General features: G+C 40.4%; 1 protein-coding gene across 2 annotated transcripts in view; it reads right to left on the bottom strand.

Annotated features, from left to right (window-relative positions):
* The window catches only part of kcnip4a (potassium voltage-gated channel interacting protein 4a), a 155,900-nt gene extending 139,433 nt beyond the window's left edge, over window positions 1–16,467 (bottom strand). The window contains exons 1-2 of one of the 2 annotated variants that reach the window (XM_082526547.1): window positions 16,267–16,357; window positions 198–290 (exon numbers count right to left, since the gene is read on the bottom strand). Coding sequence is in view for 1 of the 2 variants with exons in the window: in XM_082526546.1 (XP_082382672.1) it covers window positions 16,267–16,327 (61 nt within the window). In the remaining variant the exon portion in view is untranslated. Of the gene's footprint in view, window positions 1–197; window positions 291–16,266 lie in introns of both variants that reach the window. The other variant, XM_082526546.1, reaches the window with a different exon arrangement.
* Between the last annotated feature and the right edge of the window lie 164 nt (window positions 16,468–16,631).

Below are 16,631 nucleotides of genomic sequence, written 5' to 3'. Positions count from 1 at the left end.
GCCGCTACACTGTAAGTACAATTCCCCTTAAGGTCCCATTTCAAGAGCAAAACTTTCAGACATCAACAGATCACAGGTCATTCAGCTACTCTAACCGCAAGGTCTGTTTTAAGGTTGGATGTCATTCATTGCACAGAAAATAGAGGTGCACTGCGCAGACTAACTGCTATCAATTGTTCCTTTGGGCATCATCTTACCTTCCAGGCTAAAACTCGATGTGGCTGCTCTCTCCGGTTCCTCAGTCTGCAAGTGATCCTCAGGTTTCACACAAGCACTTTCCCTTTCCTGAGCTGATCAACAGAGTGTGAAAGGAAGGAGGAGGAGAAAGAAGCGGCAAGCGAGGACCGCTCAGTGAAGAAGACCCAGTGAATGAATAGCAGGGGAAGAGAGAGAGAGAGAGAGAGAGATGGAGGGAGGGAGGTAGAGAGAAAATACTCCATAGCAATCTGGCTTTTACTTCAAGTTTGGACCAAGTATGTGCAGGTTTATTCAAGAAGAAGAGGAAAAGAGTCCAAGCTGCGGGTAGCTGTTTGCAGTGGACCCTCTTTGATCATCCTACCTCATCCTCTTCAAACACATGAAAGCTGTGATACACACACACACACACACACACACAACCTCATCTATACAAAGTGCACAAAGTGCAGAAAGTCATGAGTTTCACTTGAATGTCAACCAGTTACTTTAAGAATTAAAGTTAGCACCAAAGGAAAAGTCCTGCAGTCACCAAAACTGTTCAGACAATTTTTTAAAAATCTTAACCTTGTGACAACCTTTGTGCAAGAGAGTGCCACTATGTACCTGCTAAGACCTTCTCCGAGGAACATAAATGCTAGAGACAAAAGTTATAGCGTTTCATTAAGCACTACATAGTTCAATTATCAGTTGGACCACCTCAGCTATACTGACTCCTGTTGCCATGATGATGTCACTACCATGATATGTTTTTCCTACTGCAGGTTCAGCATCAGCTGTACTGACACTTTACTGATCAATTGCCACACAGACAGAGTTGATAATCAACATAAGCAGAGCTGATAATAACTGAACAGATGATAGCAGCAGGATAAATAAAATCATATCAATATCCCTCGTTATTTATGTCTGCATCTTGCATGACTGGGACACAATCTGGTTCTTCATAAAGAACCAGATTGCTAAAATCAGTGTTGCCAGGACCAGATCTTGCAATGGTGACACACACAGCATTCAGAGGTGAAAACGATACCAGCTCTGCTATCACAGCTAAGGATGCAAGTAACTTTTAAACCCCATAAAAAAACTTGCTAAACCTGCATGTTTGTACTCAAGTGTTTAAGCATCATTACACAAACTTTCCCCAGACAACCATGGATTTATTACCAGGATCTCAGAATGCAGAATTTTGTCAGCACTCAACATACACCTTGTGTTTATCTTACAAGACTCTAAATGTCACTCATTTCTGTGACTCATGCGCTAATCATTTTGGCCATTTTCCAAATGAGCTTAAGTTTACATTTAAATGCACATAATATTAATTTCTGCATAGTGATATATGGTTGTGCTTACAGGGAGACAGCAATGCTTAATCTAATTGCTTCCCCTGAGATGTTCGAGACATATTTTGTACCTGAGGAGACAGAGGGGGGCCCGGGACAGAGAACTGGGAAAGGAGCCACGCTCTCCCAGCAGGCCGAGACGCGCCGATGATTGAAATGAGAGAACAGATTGGTCGCTATGTTGCGGCATGTTATGCATGCATGGATATACATTCTGTGGGAGCACTTGTTAGGTGAGCACATTCTGAGGGACGTCCAAATCCTGAGGGAGAAGGCTTGAAAGGTTTGTCCCTATGCTGAATAATTTATACTCAAGGAGCTATTGATATTCAACACTGCCTTAGTTGAGTATGAGTCAACTCCAAGAGCAGGCATGGTTGAATTTTTGTATCGTCATGTTTCAAATTGAGACATAATGAGACACAAATATAGAAAAAACAGTAGACTAATATACTGCTCCGTAACCATCCAGAGGAGCTATGCAATGTCCAGATTCCAGCAATAATCTGCGAGATTTTACTCAATTACAAGTCTTCAGCTGTTCTTCTACGTTATGAAAAATATTTTGTCTGTCTGATTGTGGCACACCCATTCAGTGCAGCACATAAATCACAGCCAAGCAAAAAGAATACAAATGTGCGTGTAAGTGGAAGATGGGTGGAGTACTGCTCCTACCTCATCCTCTCAGTTATGATTATCTGTCCTGCTCCCGCCACCCCATGAAAAAAACTGAAATACAATCCACATGCATTGGCTGCTGAATGCCTTTAAGGTACTACGTGGTTTTGTAGGAGATATAAGACTGAGTCTGTGAATGCCTTAAATCTTTATTGTTCCTTGATTACAGACACACATCGGTAATGTCAGAAGCAATTTGTGATAATGTATTATAAAAAATCAATTCAGAGAGCAGCTCAAGTGGAGTGGATTTAGCGTTACACCATATGTGTGTGTGTGTGTGTTTGACACCTAGGCTTTATCATCTAAGCTTGTCACTAACTGCAGCCTGCAGGATGTTTTGGAAGACTAAGCCTCGCCCAGTTTTGCACAAAAAACACATTAGATACTGTTTTTATTATAAGCAGAATAAGCAGTAACTTTAAGTGTATGTTTATCCATTTGCTTTCCTTCTCAAAGACCAGACAGTGAGACATGTACTTGACCAACTAGCCAACAGAAATGGCCGTGTGTCTACATGTTCTGTGGCCCTCATTATTAAGTTGAGCAGACTAAAAAAACGCCTGACTCAAAACTCAGGAGTCGATCCACTTTCACAGAGTTTGCACTGCTTGTAGAGCTGGGCGATATGAGATTTTTTCATATCACGATATGTTTTTTTCATTTCAGGCGATAACGATATCTATCACGATATAAGCCAAATAACTATATTTGTAAGATTTAAATGTGCCGTTGCTCACAAGTAAAATGTGAAATAATCAGCAGCTTGTTTTTATTTAAATATTTATTTCCCATAATAAGTTCAACAGGGTAGATGTACTTAAGGAACATGAGACTTTTTCAGATAAATAAAGGCAAATATTGCAAACTACACAAAAGGCAGCCGCTAAAGCGTTTAAGTTTCAAAATAGAACAAACGAAACAGACTAAATTGTCAATTCCACTTAGAAACAAAATATTAATTCTAAAAATAAATCTTAGTTTGTTTTACAGAAGAACAGACAAAACTGACTAACTTTTGTCAATATCAAATAAACTGAGAACTAAAAGGAAATTCTCAATCTCTCCTTGTTGTATAGCTTAGCTTTTCAAACAGTTTTAACAGTTACTTTAGTCTGACAAAAGCCGAATGACGAATTAGCGCTTCCAGTCAGAGACTGAGGCTATGTCCACACGTACACGGGTATTTTTGAAAACGGAGATTTTCCGTTTTCGTTTTAAAAAATAATCCCGTCCACACATAAAGGCAGAAATGAAGGAAAACGCTGCTATGAACATGCCAAAGCAGCAGGTGGCGCTAGATTCCTAACCGTGCAGAAATGTTGGCCAATCAGAAGTCTAGAAGCCTCGGTGGGAAAAAGTAAACAAAGCTGGGGCATAGAAGCAGAACCGAGTCGTAAGTGTGGAGGGACAGTAACTGTGTGTATATGTAAGCATTTAAACACTGCAGAGAGTAGAATTAACAGTAACAGTATTGTAGAAATTCATTTCACCGAAACAATAACGTGGCGCACAGTGTGACGCATGCACCAGTTTATTGTATTTCCAGACTTGCTTTCGGCACAATTTACAGTGCACGCTACTCTGTTTTTTGTCAGACTTGAAATAGCCGAAATACCTTCACACTACGGAACTTCTATGGCTCTTCCGTTCGACAATCTCTCCAGCATTGGAACCATCATCTGTTTTCTCTTCGGTCACGCTCGGTTGATTTTTCTAGTCGGCACACTCATTTCCTCCATTACGAGCTGGCTCCATTACCCACTGGCTGCTTCCCAAACAAACACACGTGCGGCTTGGCACTTGTGCTGTACTAACAAGTCACGCGACGTGACGCTGCGGCTGTGATTGGTTCGGCTCTGCGCTACTTAATTTGGATTGGCTGACCTTTTTTTTTTTTTTTTTTTTTGAGGACAAGAGCTGCGAGGTCTATCGCGATAGCTTAATTTCTCTATCGAGTAAAAGTTATATCGCGATACATATCGTTATCGTTCTATCACCCAGCTCTAACTGCTTGCGAATATTTTACCTCAGTATTCTGCAGTCTGGCAGCCAAAATCGAAGCAATACTTTTGCTACAGATTAACAAAGTCATAATTATCCCTGATTTTAGTTCATAAATCTCTAACGATTTGGAAACTGCCACACCGGCTTTCTTGTTCTTGTTACACAGGAAAGTACAGAGAGGTGGCTCAACGCAGGAAGTTGTCTTATTGGTGACTTTTACATCTACTTCAGACCCAGCTTTGTAACTTCACGTAGTCTGCCACTTCATGGTTGAGTTGCTGTGGTTTCCAAACACTTCCACTTTGCAATAATCCCACTCACAGCTAATCGTTGAATATCTTTGAGAGAAGAAATTTTACAAACTGTCTTGTTCTAACAGTACCACACTCAAATTCAGTGAGCTCTTTAGAAGCATTCATGACAATCTGTGAAGGCAGACTGCATGAATTACAGAAAATTACATACTACATGATATAATAATTTATCTACCAAAAATTAACCCAAAATGCTTCAGCAGTAAGTGAAAAACTAAGAGCACCCTTATGTCTTTCCCAGGAATTAATAGGTTAAGTAGCAGCCAGGCGCTAATAATCATATACACTCCAATAACTGATCATCAATAAGTGTAAGCACTTCTAAAAAAGCAGAAGTTTTTGTAGTTTCCTGGTGTCTATAATAGGGCTGCCACGATTAGTCGACTAGTCACGATTACGTCGACGACTGATTTAATAGTCGACGCATCGTTTGAAGCTTTGTAAGATCACAAAAGACGCAGGTAGTAGGATTTAAGAGTGTAATAACGGACTGAAACAGAAGATGGCAGCACTGCATGTACAAGGATGCCAGCTGCTGTTAAACCCCGAAGAAGAAGAAGCTGTGTCCCAGAATTCATAGCGCAGCCCAGCTCAGTTTCCAACAATGGCGGCAGCTAGTTAGTTTTTATATTACTCTTATTATTCTTTCTGGGTCACAAAATAAACGTTTAACATATTTAAGTCCATCATTCTGCAGTGAGAAAGTTTCTTCCCCTCACATTCAAGACAGCCGTCAATCTTCCCAGAGTCCCAGAAAATTCACCCCAGCGTCAGGCCATGCAATGCTCACAGACTGAAAAAACCCAACAGTTACATCTCTGTTAAATGTTAACAGAGCGGCACTTGTTTGGAAGGATTGTCCGGAGAAAACCAACTCTCCCTAAAAACGACATGACGGCACAGCTTAGGTTTGAAAAAGTTGAAAAAGTTGCATTTGAACAAACCACAAGACTTCTAGAACAATCTCCACCAAGCTGGAGATCTCTGACCACAATGCACAGCACCACGCCAGTTAGTAGATGCACATGTGGTATCAAACTCCTGCGTCTTTCTCACGTTATCGCAACCCCATCACCATTTTACAGCTGAGGGGTAAAACCTCAATTTGAAAGACTGTGACACACACCTGGTACTAAAAATTGTTAAGTTAACAAGGTAAAAGCAAAAGAGGTCTATGGCTTTATTACACAGCTACTCCTCCTCAAAATTCAACATTCTGGCAGTTACACGTGTTTCTGTTCTCTGTGTTCTGCTTCACCATGTTCAGTTTGAAATAATGGACACATTAAAGCACCAAGTCTCATCTTAGGCTCATCTTCCTCTAATTGTTTCTGGCAGATGTTTTAACACGCAAAACAGCTCACCCATGAGCTGATGGGGTGATGGGATTTAACAAGGAACGATAAAGACACTCTATTTTTGCATCAGGCACTATTTTCTGTGAGTCATTTAAAAATGAAATTTTGTTCTTTAGTAAAAAAACAGTTTAGTTCAAATTAAAATCCCCTTACTTTTCATTGTAGAGTTGTCTGTGTTTCTGTAACTACTGCAAAACAAAAGCTCACTTTGGGTAAACAGGTAGAACTTCCTACACCTTTATGTGAGGTTTTAAGAGGGAATCTTGCTTTTTAAGTCCAAATGTTGCAGGTGACTTTGGAAAAGCTAAAGACTTACTAAAAACCCAGCTCGGTGTGAAATGATCGAAGACACACATCGGAGGAAAAAAGGAGTCATTTGAACCAAGCCCAACATTATTATAAAATCTTGCAAGGATAATGCAACGCCCCATTACAGAAGCCATTACCCAAATGGAAACACTATCCAACAATATGAGCAACATATTATTAAATCTTTTATTTTCTTGAATGTTCCCCAACACAGTACTAAACACTGTCCACTAATTGTCTTCACTGCTCAAGTAAGTGTAAATGCTCCAGGTTAGGGCAGATGAGTGAAGTTGATTTAACATAGACTATAGCCAACGTTAAATCTATGCTATAAGTTTTACCAGATCTGCCTGTTTGTCTCATATTAAGGTTATGAGAATGGGTGAAAGCCAAAGTCTGTTTGTTGTTGGGAATTTTTTAAGTTTGTCCTTTCAACACCTTTTGGCTATATTTTTTTCCCTGCAGTACTCCTGATGCAAGTGAACTACTGCTTATTAGCTGGTTAGGCGAGTCTGTTTATATGAATATGCTACAATTACTCTCTAAGGACGTTGCCATACCTACTGTATAGTTTGTTTACTCTGGTCTGAATCGGTTGATGAGTTTGGAAACTTTTCCCCACGGTTTGCTTTGTATTCACACATAGAGAGATTTATTTCAAACCAATAGTGAGAACATTACATTGTAGGATTTCAAAAATTTATTGAATTATTGCCTCATCCATGCCCACACAAGGTAAAACTTTAAAAGCATACAAACACATACACAGAGACACACACACACATACACAAAACAGCTGCAGCCACTGCAGGAACTCTGTAAAAAATGCTGTCACAGGTTGGAGCCATAAACCAGGGAGCTCATTATTCTCTGGTGCAATAGCTTGAAATGAGCTGCTACCTCCTTTGCCATCTCCCAAGCCGTTCCAATGTTATGGTGGTCAGAACCCCTGTAGCTCAGTGTTACCGTGTTGGCTGGTAGTCACAGTGAGACACACTGAGCAGAGTGCTTCGAGGCTGGATGACTTTCTGCCTCCCTTCAGCACACATAGACACGTACATTTTGTCTTCCCAATTTTTCACACACCGACCACGACCTTGTCCTCCAAAGTGGCAGCTAAAATTAGCACAATGCAAGTGGGAAACAGCCCTGTGGATTAAACAAACTGCAATGCAGTACTTAAAGATGCGAGCCACACTGAAGGCTGATCTCAGTGAAGTCACATCTACTTTCTTGCTTGTTCTGAAACCCGAGAGCTCCATAATGGTATCTTTGCGGAAACGGCTGTTGTTAACTTATTTACTTAAGCTGACCTGAAACTGATCCAATCACTTCTTGAACCATGGCTGTGTAATCTGATCAGAGGTAAGGTGAAGACTACAAGAACCAAAGATCGGTGTCAGATGGGGGGAAAAAAGCAAACGTTGAAGCAAGGGAAGCTTTTTTTCCTGGTTCGGTAAGAGTCTCCGGTTACTCCAGAATGCAGCTGGTTTATTCACATGAACCTTCAGCAGCTTTGGCTGCAAAGGCTAATTGAAAGGTCACATAAGATAATGAAAAAAGGGTTGACATACCCACCTAACAAGCTTGCTGATACAATTATCTGTCAGTCACAGCATTTTCTCATTATTATGTTTCAATTACATACCCGCACTATTATGCAACTGTTGTGTAATTAGGTGTTGAGCACTTTTATACACTGGGTAATTGACAAAGCTCTTAGGAGAGGGCCCCTCAGCGTAATGAAAATGAATGGGGCGAACAGTCCATCGGCTCACATTTGCCTGATCTCTCTCACTCTTGCTCGCTCTTTCATCGTTAAATGAACTGCAGCGAGATGTCCCACATAGTTTAAAAACAATGAAAAAAATCAAACGAGAAAAATCGGAGAAACTCAACACACACACAACACGCAGTGCCAAGAAAAAGCTATAGACACACATCTTTGAATATGCACACTTTCAAACAGGCACCCACAAACACACCCCCAGATATACGCCTCAAACCTTTCACCACCGCCCTGCCCTCTGTGGGTGTGTGCAGTTTCCTCTGTCAAAGTGTTGGAATGCCTCCATAAATTATTCAGCCGCAGCGCCTGCTATCTGAAGATAACAGAGAGTCTTTATCGGTCAGCGTGTACAGAGACACTGCGCTGGTGACTATACAAGCACCCAGAGGGATTTGGGGCACGTTCTGTGTAAGGATGCGTGTCACTGTGGCAGTCAAGCATATAAAAGAATATAGCCTATCTGCAGGTTTATGTAGTAAGGTCACTTTCATTGTCTCCAGGGATGCGCTTGATTTTCAGCTCATCAAACAAGGAGCAATTTGTTTGCCACTGCACAACGAATGTTCTCTTATCGGGATAGTTGCCTGTCATCTATACTTGTTTTATGGATTAGCACAATGGCGGTAGTTGCAGCTCCCAAAATGTGGAACAATTTGCCTTTGCACACTAAACAGGGCTCTTCTCTGTCTGTTTAAAATTGGCCTCTGACACCGTTTATTTTATTTTATCAATTGTATTTTTTAAAAATTGTGCAGCTTTTGTACAATGTATAGCACTTTGGTCCATTGTGGATTTTTTTCCATGCTTTACAAACAAAGCTGGTATGATATTGCAGTTAGCAAAAAAACTAACAATGAGTACATTCACTGACTAATGATACTAAAAAATAAGTCATAGAGTTGGTTTATTTTATTTTTTCTGCACCAAACTCTGCATACAGGGAGTGCAGAATTATTAGGGAAATGAGTATTTTGTCCACATCATCCTCTTCATGCATGTTGTCTTACTCCAAGTTGTTTTTGTTTTGTTTTTGAATGTCAGAAATGTATATTTGTGAATGTGGAGATGTTATATTGGTTTCACTGGTAAAAATAAATAATTGAAATGGGTATATATTTGTTTTTTGTTAAGTTGCCTAATAATTATGCACAGTAATAGTCACCTGCACACACAGATATCCCCCTAAAATAGCTACAACTAAAAACAAACTAAAAACTACTTCCAAAAACATTCAGCTTTGATATTAATGAGTTTTTTGAGTTCATTGAGAACATGGTTGTTGTTCAATAATAAAATTATTCCTCAAAAATACAACTTGCCTAATAATTCTGCACTCCCTGTAAAATCAACTGATAAGAAAAAAATTCTAATATTTTAGCAAAAATACTACAGATTCACTCTTTCCTGTGTCATCTCATTTTTATTTTTCCTTTCTGTGGTAATAATGAATTCTATAATGATGCTCAAAATGACACAAAGCTACTAACATTTGTAGGCTGTGGGTAATTTAGAAGGGTATTTCTCACTATTCACTAATATTTCATAAGGATGCCGGAAAAAACTTCCCAAGGGAGGGAAGCACAACAAACAAACAGTTAGAGAGAAGTGGGATGCATCTGTCCATCCATGCATCCATTTTCTTACTGCTTATCCAATTAAGGGGTGGTGGGGGAGCTGGACAGTACAGCCTGGACAGGCTGCCAATCCATGAAAGAAAGATAGAAAAGAAAAAAAATGCACTTGTATTTTGGACAACAGTTGAGGCTTAGTTCACAAGCTGTTCTTAAACGTGATTAACAATTAACTGGCAGAATAATCAATACCTAAATCACTTAGTAGCACCAGCATTAAAAGCAGCTTTATGCCTAAGTATGGCAACCTAAACCCAGTCTGTTTGTTTTTCAAAGTACGATAAGCAAGCATGCCCAAACTAGACTTTAGCACAATTATTTCATACTGTCATCTTGACTTATGGGCACCTTTTCTCTGAATGGCCACTAGGTGTCATCCTTGCACACTGCATGGATGCTGCAACTACCATACAGCTGGCCAATTCTTTCCATCACTTTCAAGGTTGAGTGTTGGTTGACAGAACGCTGCAAAAGATCTACTAATAATCACTTAAACAAATAATGATAAGCCCATTAGCAGTCATTGTCATTCCATGCAGAGTGCTGCAGTCTATTCTCAGTTCCATGCTAATTATCAAGATGGACCCAGGCTGGCATATGGCACATATCAGTATGCTTTGCATGTCATAATCTCCCACTGGAATGACAGATATGTTTAGTATTTTGCTGTTGTGAGAGTCTATATTAAGTGCTGGCAATACCCTGTAGGACATGGACTTTTGAAGAAACTAAATCCCAGAATAGAGCCCCCCTACTCCCCTCCCTATTGGGATGAGAAGAAAGACAGACGGACCCTCCAGTTGGCCACTCATGCCGGGCCTGCCTCCACATATGGCCTGTATGATGTTCAGCCCTGACACCATTTCATCAAGGAGTCTTTGGAAAAACTTGTTCTCCCAGACATACGGCGGATCCTTTAAGGGGTATTTTTATGATTTGCTTTTATTTTCAGTGTCTCGTAGTGGAGAGTAATGTTGGGGGTGTGAGATACAACACATTTCACCAGCTGAAAATGAACTTAGAAGCACATAGTGATGGACTGTTTCTGTGTTTCTTGTGTAATAATTCAGTGGTAAATATAAATCGACACTCATTTACGCAGATATGATTTAAAGTGCTCGGAAATCTTGCCGTAAGGAACAAAGATACATCAGCTGATATTAGTCATTTGCTAATATATCGGCATCAGCATTTACAGCAGCCGATAAATGAAAATTTTTTTAAATTTAGAAGAAAAGAAGAGACAAGGGAAACGCCTTTAACCACATTGTGTGTGCTGCAACTTCCCTGTTGGCAACCTTTGTTTGGGCAGAACAAAAATGAGTAATCCACAACTCCATGTGACAAGAAAATTATTTAAATTCACAAAATCAGTATCTTGTAATCCTATATCAGTCAGGCGCTATTATGGGATCACAGCAAAATAATTTCTGGACAAAATACAGGATTTTCTTTCTTTGTTTGTTTGCTTGCTGGTTGTTATAAGAAAGGCCCTGGGATCAGCAATGTAAACTATGAAATACATTACTATAAAAAGTCACCTTGCACCTATACAAACAACAGTTTCATTTATAAAAAAAGAGGTTTCCAAAGCAGTCCGAAAGTTTAATTGGAAAGGTAAAAGGTGACCATGGTTTCTTTTTTCCCTAGGAATGCAGTTCTTCCGCAGTGTGACCTTGGCACTAACAAACAAAGGCACGTTTGCAAGCTGAGGCCAAGCATTTCCCACCCAGTTGGAACCGGCTGTTTGGCGCACTATCCAAAGAAGTCCAATAGAATGAATGCGCGGCATAAACAAGCCTGTGGGTGGACACATAAACACAAAACACAGTCTAATTCTTTCAGCTTCCAGCAGTCATATACAAGCACCTTATGTTCCTCCGTCCCAAAAGCAGTAACCCACAGAAATGGTACAGCGACCCTCCTTCGGCGTGCCAGTCAGTCGCACTATGTGGGTTCACACTTCACTGTGTTGTGTTGCCTCTCCTTTTCCGAACCCTGCATTCTCACCACACCCTCTTTTCTTTTTGACTTTTCCTTCCCTCATTCTTGTCTGGCCTGTGTCCCAAGGCAGATGGTCCATGCAAGCAGATGCTCCCCCCCCAGTCCATGTGAAGGAAAAACAAAGCCTGGATGCAAAGCAAACAAAATCTGCTTGAGGGTGCCCATGAGATAAGGAGGGAGGTTCATTGTACAATTAATCCTAGATGTAACCACGGGTCTCCTTTTTATCGACAGGTAGAGAGGACACACGCGGGTGATTACAAAAACGAAACCTATCGACAACAAAGCCTTCTTTTGCCGTGATGATGATAAGTACACTTAACTCCACAGCAGTTGGTATGCCTCCGACTGTTTAACAAGTCAAACTGTCCAATTATGAATCTATTTACATAATTAATATAAAACCTGACAAACAGATCCAAAATTCTGATGATCCCCACTGCCAAATGATGGCAGATTTATCACGGTGAAGAGGCACAAAGCTAGAGCGAGCAAAGTCACACAATTACATCTGCAATTTTCCTGATTAAAAAAAGCCCAAACACCTGCAGATGCTTCCAGGAACGTGTCTCGAAGCTGCCACTTAAAAACATTACGTGGTTAATTCTGAATCTCATTAATTGGCCTTTAAATAGTTTTATTTGCATAATCTCCACGTCACACTTTGAGATCATCAAGGACAATGTAAATTGGTCTAATAACAAATCAAACAACTGGTGGTTTGAGGTAACAAAAAGAAGAAAAAAACAGAAGAGACTTTTATGTGATCCTTTACTGCATACTGTCAAAACACTCCTGTGAAATGCTGAATCATTCCGCCCTGCTGTCTGACAGATTTGGAGCAGTTTCCTCTTCAATCTGTACCTTTGCTTCACTGTGATCTCAGGACCCCTGACTGCCAGATGCTTGGAAAGTACACACATGCACACAACATGTGGTCAGTTCTCAACTCCATAAGTGCTCAAAGCTGAAGTCTGAACACACACACACACAAAACTATCTGTATGTATTATTAGTGTTACAGAGCCAATAAAGTGGAAGTAAAAATACAGCAGATCAAGCTGATGTTCAGTCAGTAAAACGTACCTAAGCAGTAATAATTTTCCTCTCATTTTTATAGCATAAACATTTTGAATACAGCACTTAAGTGTTTTAAAAAAAACATCAACTTAAACATTACCTGACCAATTCCTGACTAACTGCTAACCTCAGTGCGATTTATAAAGTTGCCCACATGTAGACCAAAATTGTGAATGACAACAGGGGTGTGCTGTCACTATAGTCATGACTTGTTACATCTGCTGACTAACAAAGGTCTTACAAATGTGTTAGCTGATGCATGGCGTAGGTAAAATGCAAGCTTAATCAAATGCAAATCAGAGTAAACGAAGCATTGATTCAACACTTTTGTGGTGCTGCTTTACTGCTAATATGAAAAGACGGCGTTTAGAAAAACTCCACAGTGCACTCCCAAAGGTTTAGGTGCAAGAGAAGGAGCTGGCCGTGGTGCTGAAAGCAACTCAGTCAGAACAATACGCCTCGCGGGGCTGCGCTTCATATACCGCCGTTTTTTGAAACTCTGGGAATCTGCACTAAAGGAGAGAAATGTCTAGGGGAGCCGTTGGCAGGCACCGACAGAAGTTGTAATGGTGATCTGAGAGAGCTCCGAGGCACTGATGCAAAGAATCACTGCACCAAGGAAGCAGCTCTTGGGAGGATCAACTCATGGCTGGGCGGTGTAGCATATTTATGGCTGATTGTTATATTTTAAGATTTCCTTGGGGCACCACCATAATGTGGTATCCCATTGGGATTTTAAAAAAAAGTAGTGATGGCTTTAGTGACTGGAGTTAAGGGAAAGGGAAGAGCTGAGGAAAAATAAGCGCCATAGGGGACAGAATGTGGATTCTCTCTGTGACAGTCAAGTGATTTCTGATGCAAGCTTGTAGCAAATGTCTACATGTTTCAGCCCCTTCCAGTCCCTCCCACACACACAGACTGACCCTATAGTTCTAATTAAATCTAAATTGCCTTAAATACCAAGCAAAAGGGTCAGAAGTGGCGACTACAGTAAATCAGAGAGGCTTAGAGTCAGCTGCTAAGGCAAGCTAACTATAGTCAGATTCAAACTCCCACAGGCCTCATTAACTTAAGATAAACAACATATCCTGCAAAGGTTTATGGTACGCCTGATATAGCCTCTCCTACACCCTGAGGTCTCTGTTAGTGTCTGTGGCACAGGGAGCACATGCAAACTCCTCAAAGAATGGCCCCAGATGGCAGATTCAAACAAAGGACAGCAAAAAATGCTAATCGCTCCACAGTCTCATGTCCCTGTGTTGGTGTCGTTCCTGGATCATCATAATTAACGTTGGTGCAGGTTCAACATAACAAGCGGCTGATCACAGTATTGTGATGTCATAGTTTTGCAACGTAGAAACACCAACTCCAAAACCATAACCCCGTAACCCCAATTACATCCCCCAACCCCAACCATATCCTAATGCCACTTAGTGCACATTGGTAGGGTTTTTTCTACATCACAAATCTATGACATGATAACAGTCTGGTCTCTGCAGTGGTGAACCTGGATCAACAATAATTATGATCAAGGAACAACACCAACACGGGGGATATCACACACACCCTAACCACCTCACACCCACACTAAGCAAGCAAGTCATCAATTGCTAGGGGAGTCTCGGACATGGCACTCTATTACTAGCCAAACCTCAGCCACACAAACCACAACAATCAAAGTTTAAACATAAACCATAACTGAAAAAAAAAGATTACAGTATTATGTAATTTTTAAGCTAAAGATTCAACCTTAAACAGTCCTGAGTCTTTGAGCACAGTCCTGATGAATACTTGGAAAAAAAATCATAAATATATTATGACTGAAAAGTATATAGGCAAAAAAAATGACTAGCACAATAAGGTATCTCATTTAAATGAGATTTAAAATATCCTTCAATCACATAACATAAAGCATAATGTGTTTACATTCCAATGCAGCCAACAGACCGTTTTCACAGCAGCCATTTTTGGCAATAAGGTAAACACAGGTGTTACTAATGATGTTACCGAAGGCACTGTTCTGTTTAGCTACAGAGCCCTAATCAATGTGATTACTTACACCTGTGCTCAGCTATTATTTCATGTCAAAATGGCTGCTATGAAAAAGCTCTTTATACTGTAACTGCAACAGAAGACAACTGGGACCTGCCACAGTCTTCACTTTCACCAGCCTGATTGTCACAGTGCTTTTGTTAAAAGACAACATGACCTCATTAGTTGTTCTAAGTTTTATTCCTCACCAGTGGTTGTTTAAGCAGCTACACACAGTATTGTTTCCCACCTCTATACACCCTATGGGCTAATACCTGAAAATCTAAACCTCCAGATGGCAGTACAGCGTTTGCTGGATGTGTTATGCTCCTCAGCAGCTCAAATCTGTTTAAAACCTTAAAGGTATGACTCACGTCTTTAACAAAAGGATAATTAGGAGTCAATTAGGCGTGCAAACAAACATTAACCCGTGTCAGGAATGATGAGAAGTTAACTGCTCCTTTTGGCTCTAAGAGAGGCAGTGAACGGCCTAAGGGGAAACCTACGGACTATAACTGAGTGATCATTATTCTGGATGCCAGCCAAGTACTGTGCAGGAGAGAGAGGTGGAGGAACCCAGGAGAGGGTTTGTGCTACTGAACCCATTATGGTCTTTTTTTATGGCTACATAAATTCTATTGCCACAAGTTTTGAGTATGCACAGTGTAGGGTACAGCTGCAGATTTAAAAAAAAAAGAAGCCTATCACAAACAACTTAAAGTCAAAGAAGGAAAACCACAGGTGTCTTAATGAAGACTGGATTCTGTTTAGGTGAGGTCCTGCTAAAGGGTATGCTGATTCACTGTCACTGTCATCAGTTTTCTACGATTCTCCATTAATGAATAATGACAAATGTAATATAATTATTGAAAAATATAAACATAAATATTTTTTTTAAAGGAAGTGACGTATTTTGTGACATTTTAACGACCAATTGCCAAAAAACTAATAATTTAAATCTAGGTGAAACTGCACAGTAAAAACATGCGATGACAAACTAATGAAAGCTGTCAAAGAAATGGTCACCCAAACAATATCTGTCTTTCAAAAGAAGGCAAAAGTCCTGGCATGGCTCTGGTTACAAACAACGAAAAATATGCTAAGCATTAAAAAACATGCAAGCTAAAAAATTAGCATGGGAGTAATTTAATGTTGCCTTTGAAAACATATTAACCGAGAACCCACTGCACTACTAATATTAGTCACTTCATTGTAACTTTTCCCTTTGACAGTGCATTTGGTCTTATCTTTAGCCCAAAAAAGCTCTAAAGTTGTGGTTTTTACCAAAGTAAGACGTCCGCTTTGCCTAATTAAAGAGTATCCCTGTGTCTTCCACCTGTAATAACAGCTTTAAGGCACGCTGTAAAAGGTATTTTCACCAGGAAGCGAGGCAACATTAAATTTCCACTCTTCCGCTTGGCTTCTTTTGCATATATATTTTCCACACGAGAGACCGAGCAAAAGACACCTTATAAATCACTCTGTTATCGGCGCACGAGCCAAAACATGCCATCACTGTCCTACCAGTTGAAGAAACAGTGGCGTCCACGCGGGCGGATACGGTCTCCACTCTTTTTGCGTCCATTGTTTCTTCCCAAAGATGGAGGTTTTTTTTATTAATATTATTGTTGTTGATCACAGGAGCTCGTCCTCGCTGACTTGTACGCGGCTGGGTCTACTTGCGTGCTTCTCATTCAACTCCCAAGTTTCGCTGTGTGTGTGAGAGGCGTTCTGCGCTGAGTGGATGCTCGTGCACAGTTGTTTGGCGGGAACGAGCTTAGGTGGGTGGTAAGTGATGATGGTGATGGTATATAGGGAGCTCTGTTTGTTAGTCAGGGGTTTCATTTCTAATCTAACTTATTTAACAATTTCCAGTTTAACAAATTTAA

The sequence above is a fragment of the Aulonocara stuartgranti genome (genome assembly GCF_965226115.1).
Source record: "Aulonocara stuartgranti genome assembly, chromosome: 3".
Classification (NCBI taxonomy): Eukaryota; Metazoa; Chordata; class Actinopteri; order Cichliformes; family Cichlidae; genus Aulonocara; species Aulonocara stuartgranti.
Note: the sequence above shows the minus strand (reverse complement) of the source record. Positions and strands in the feature narration are given on the sequence as shown.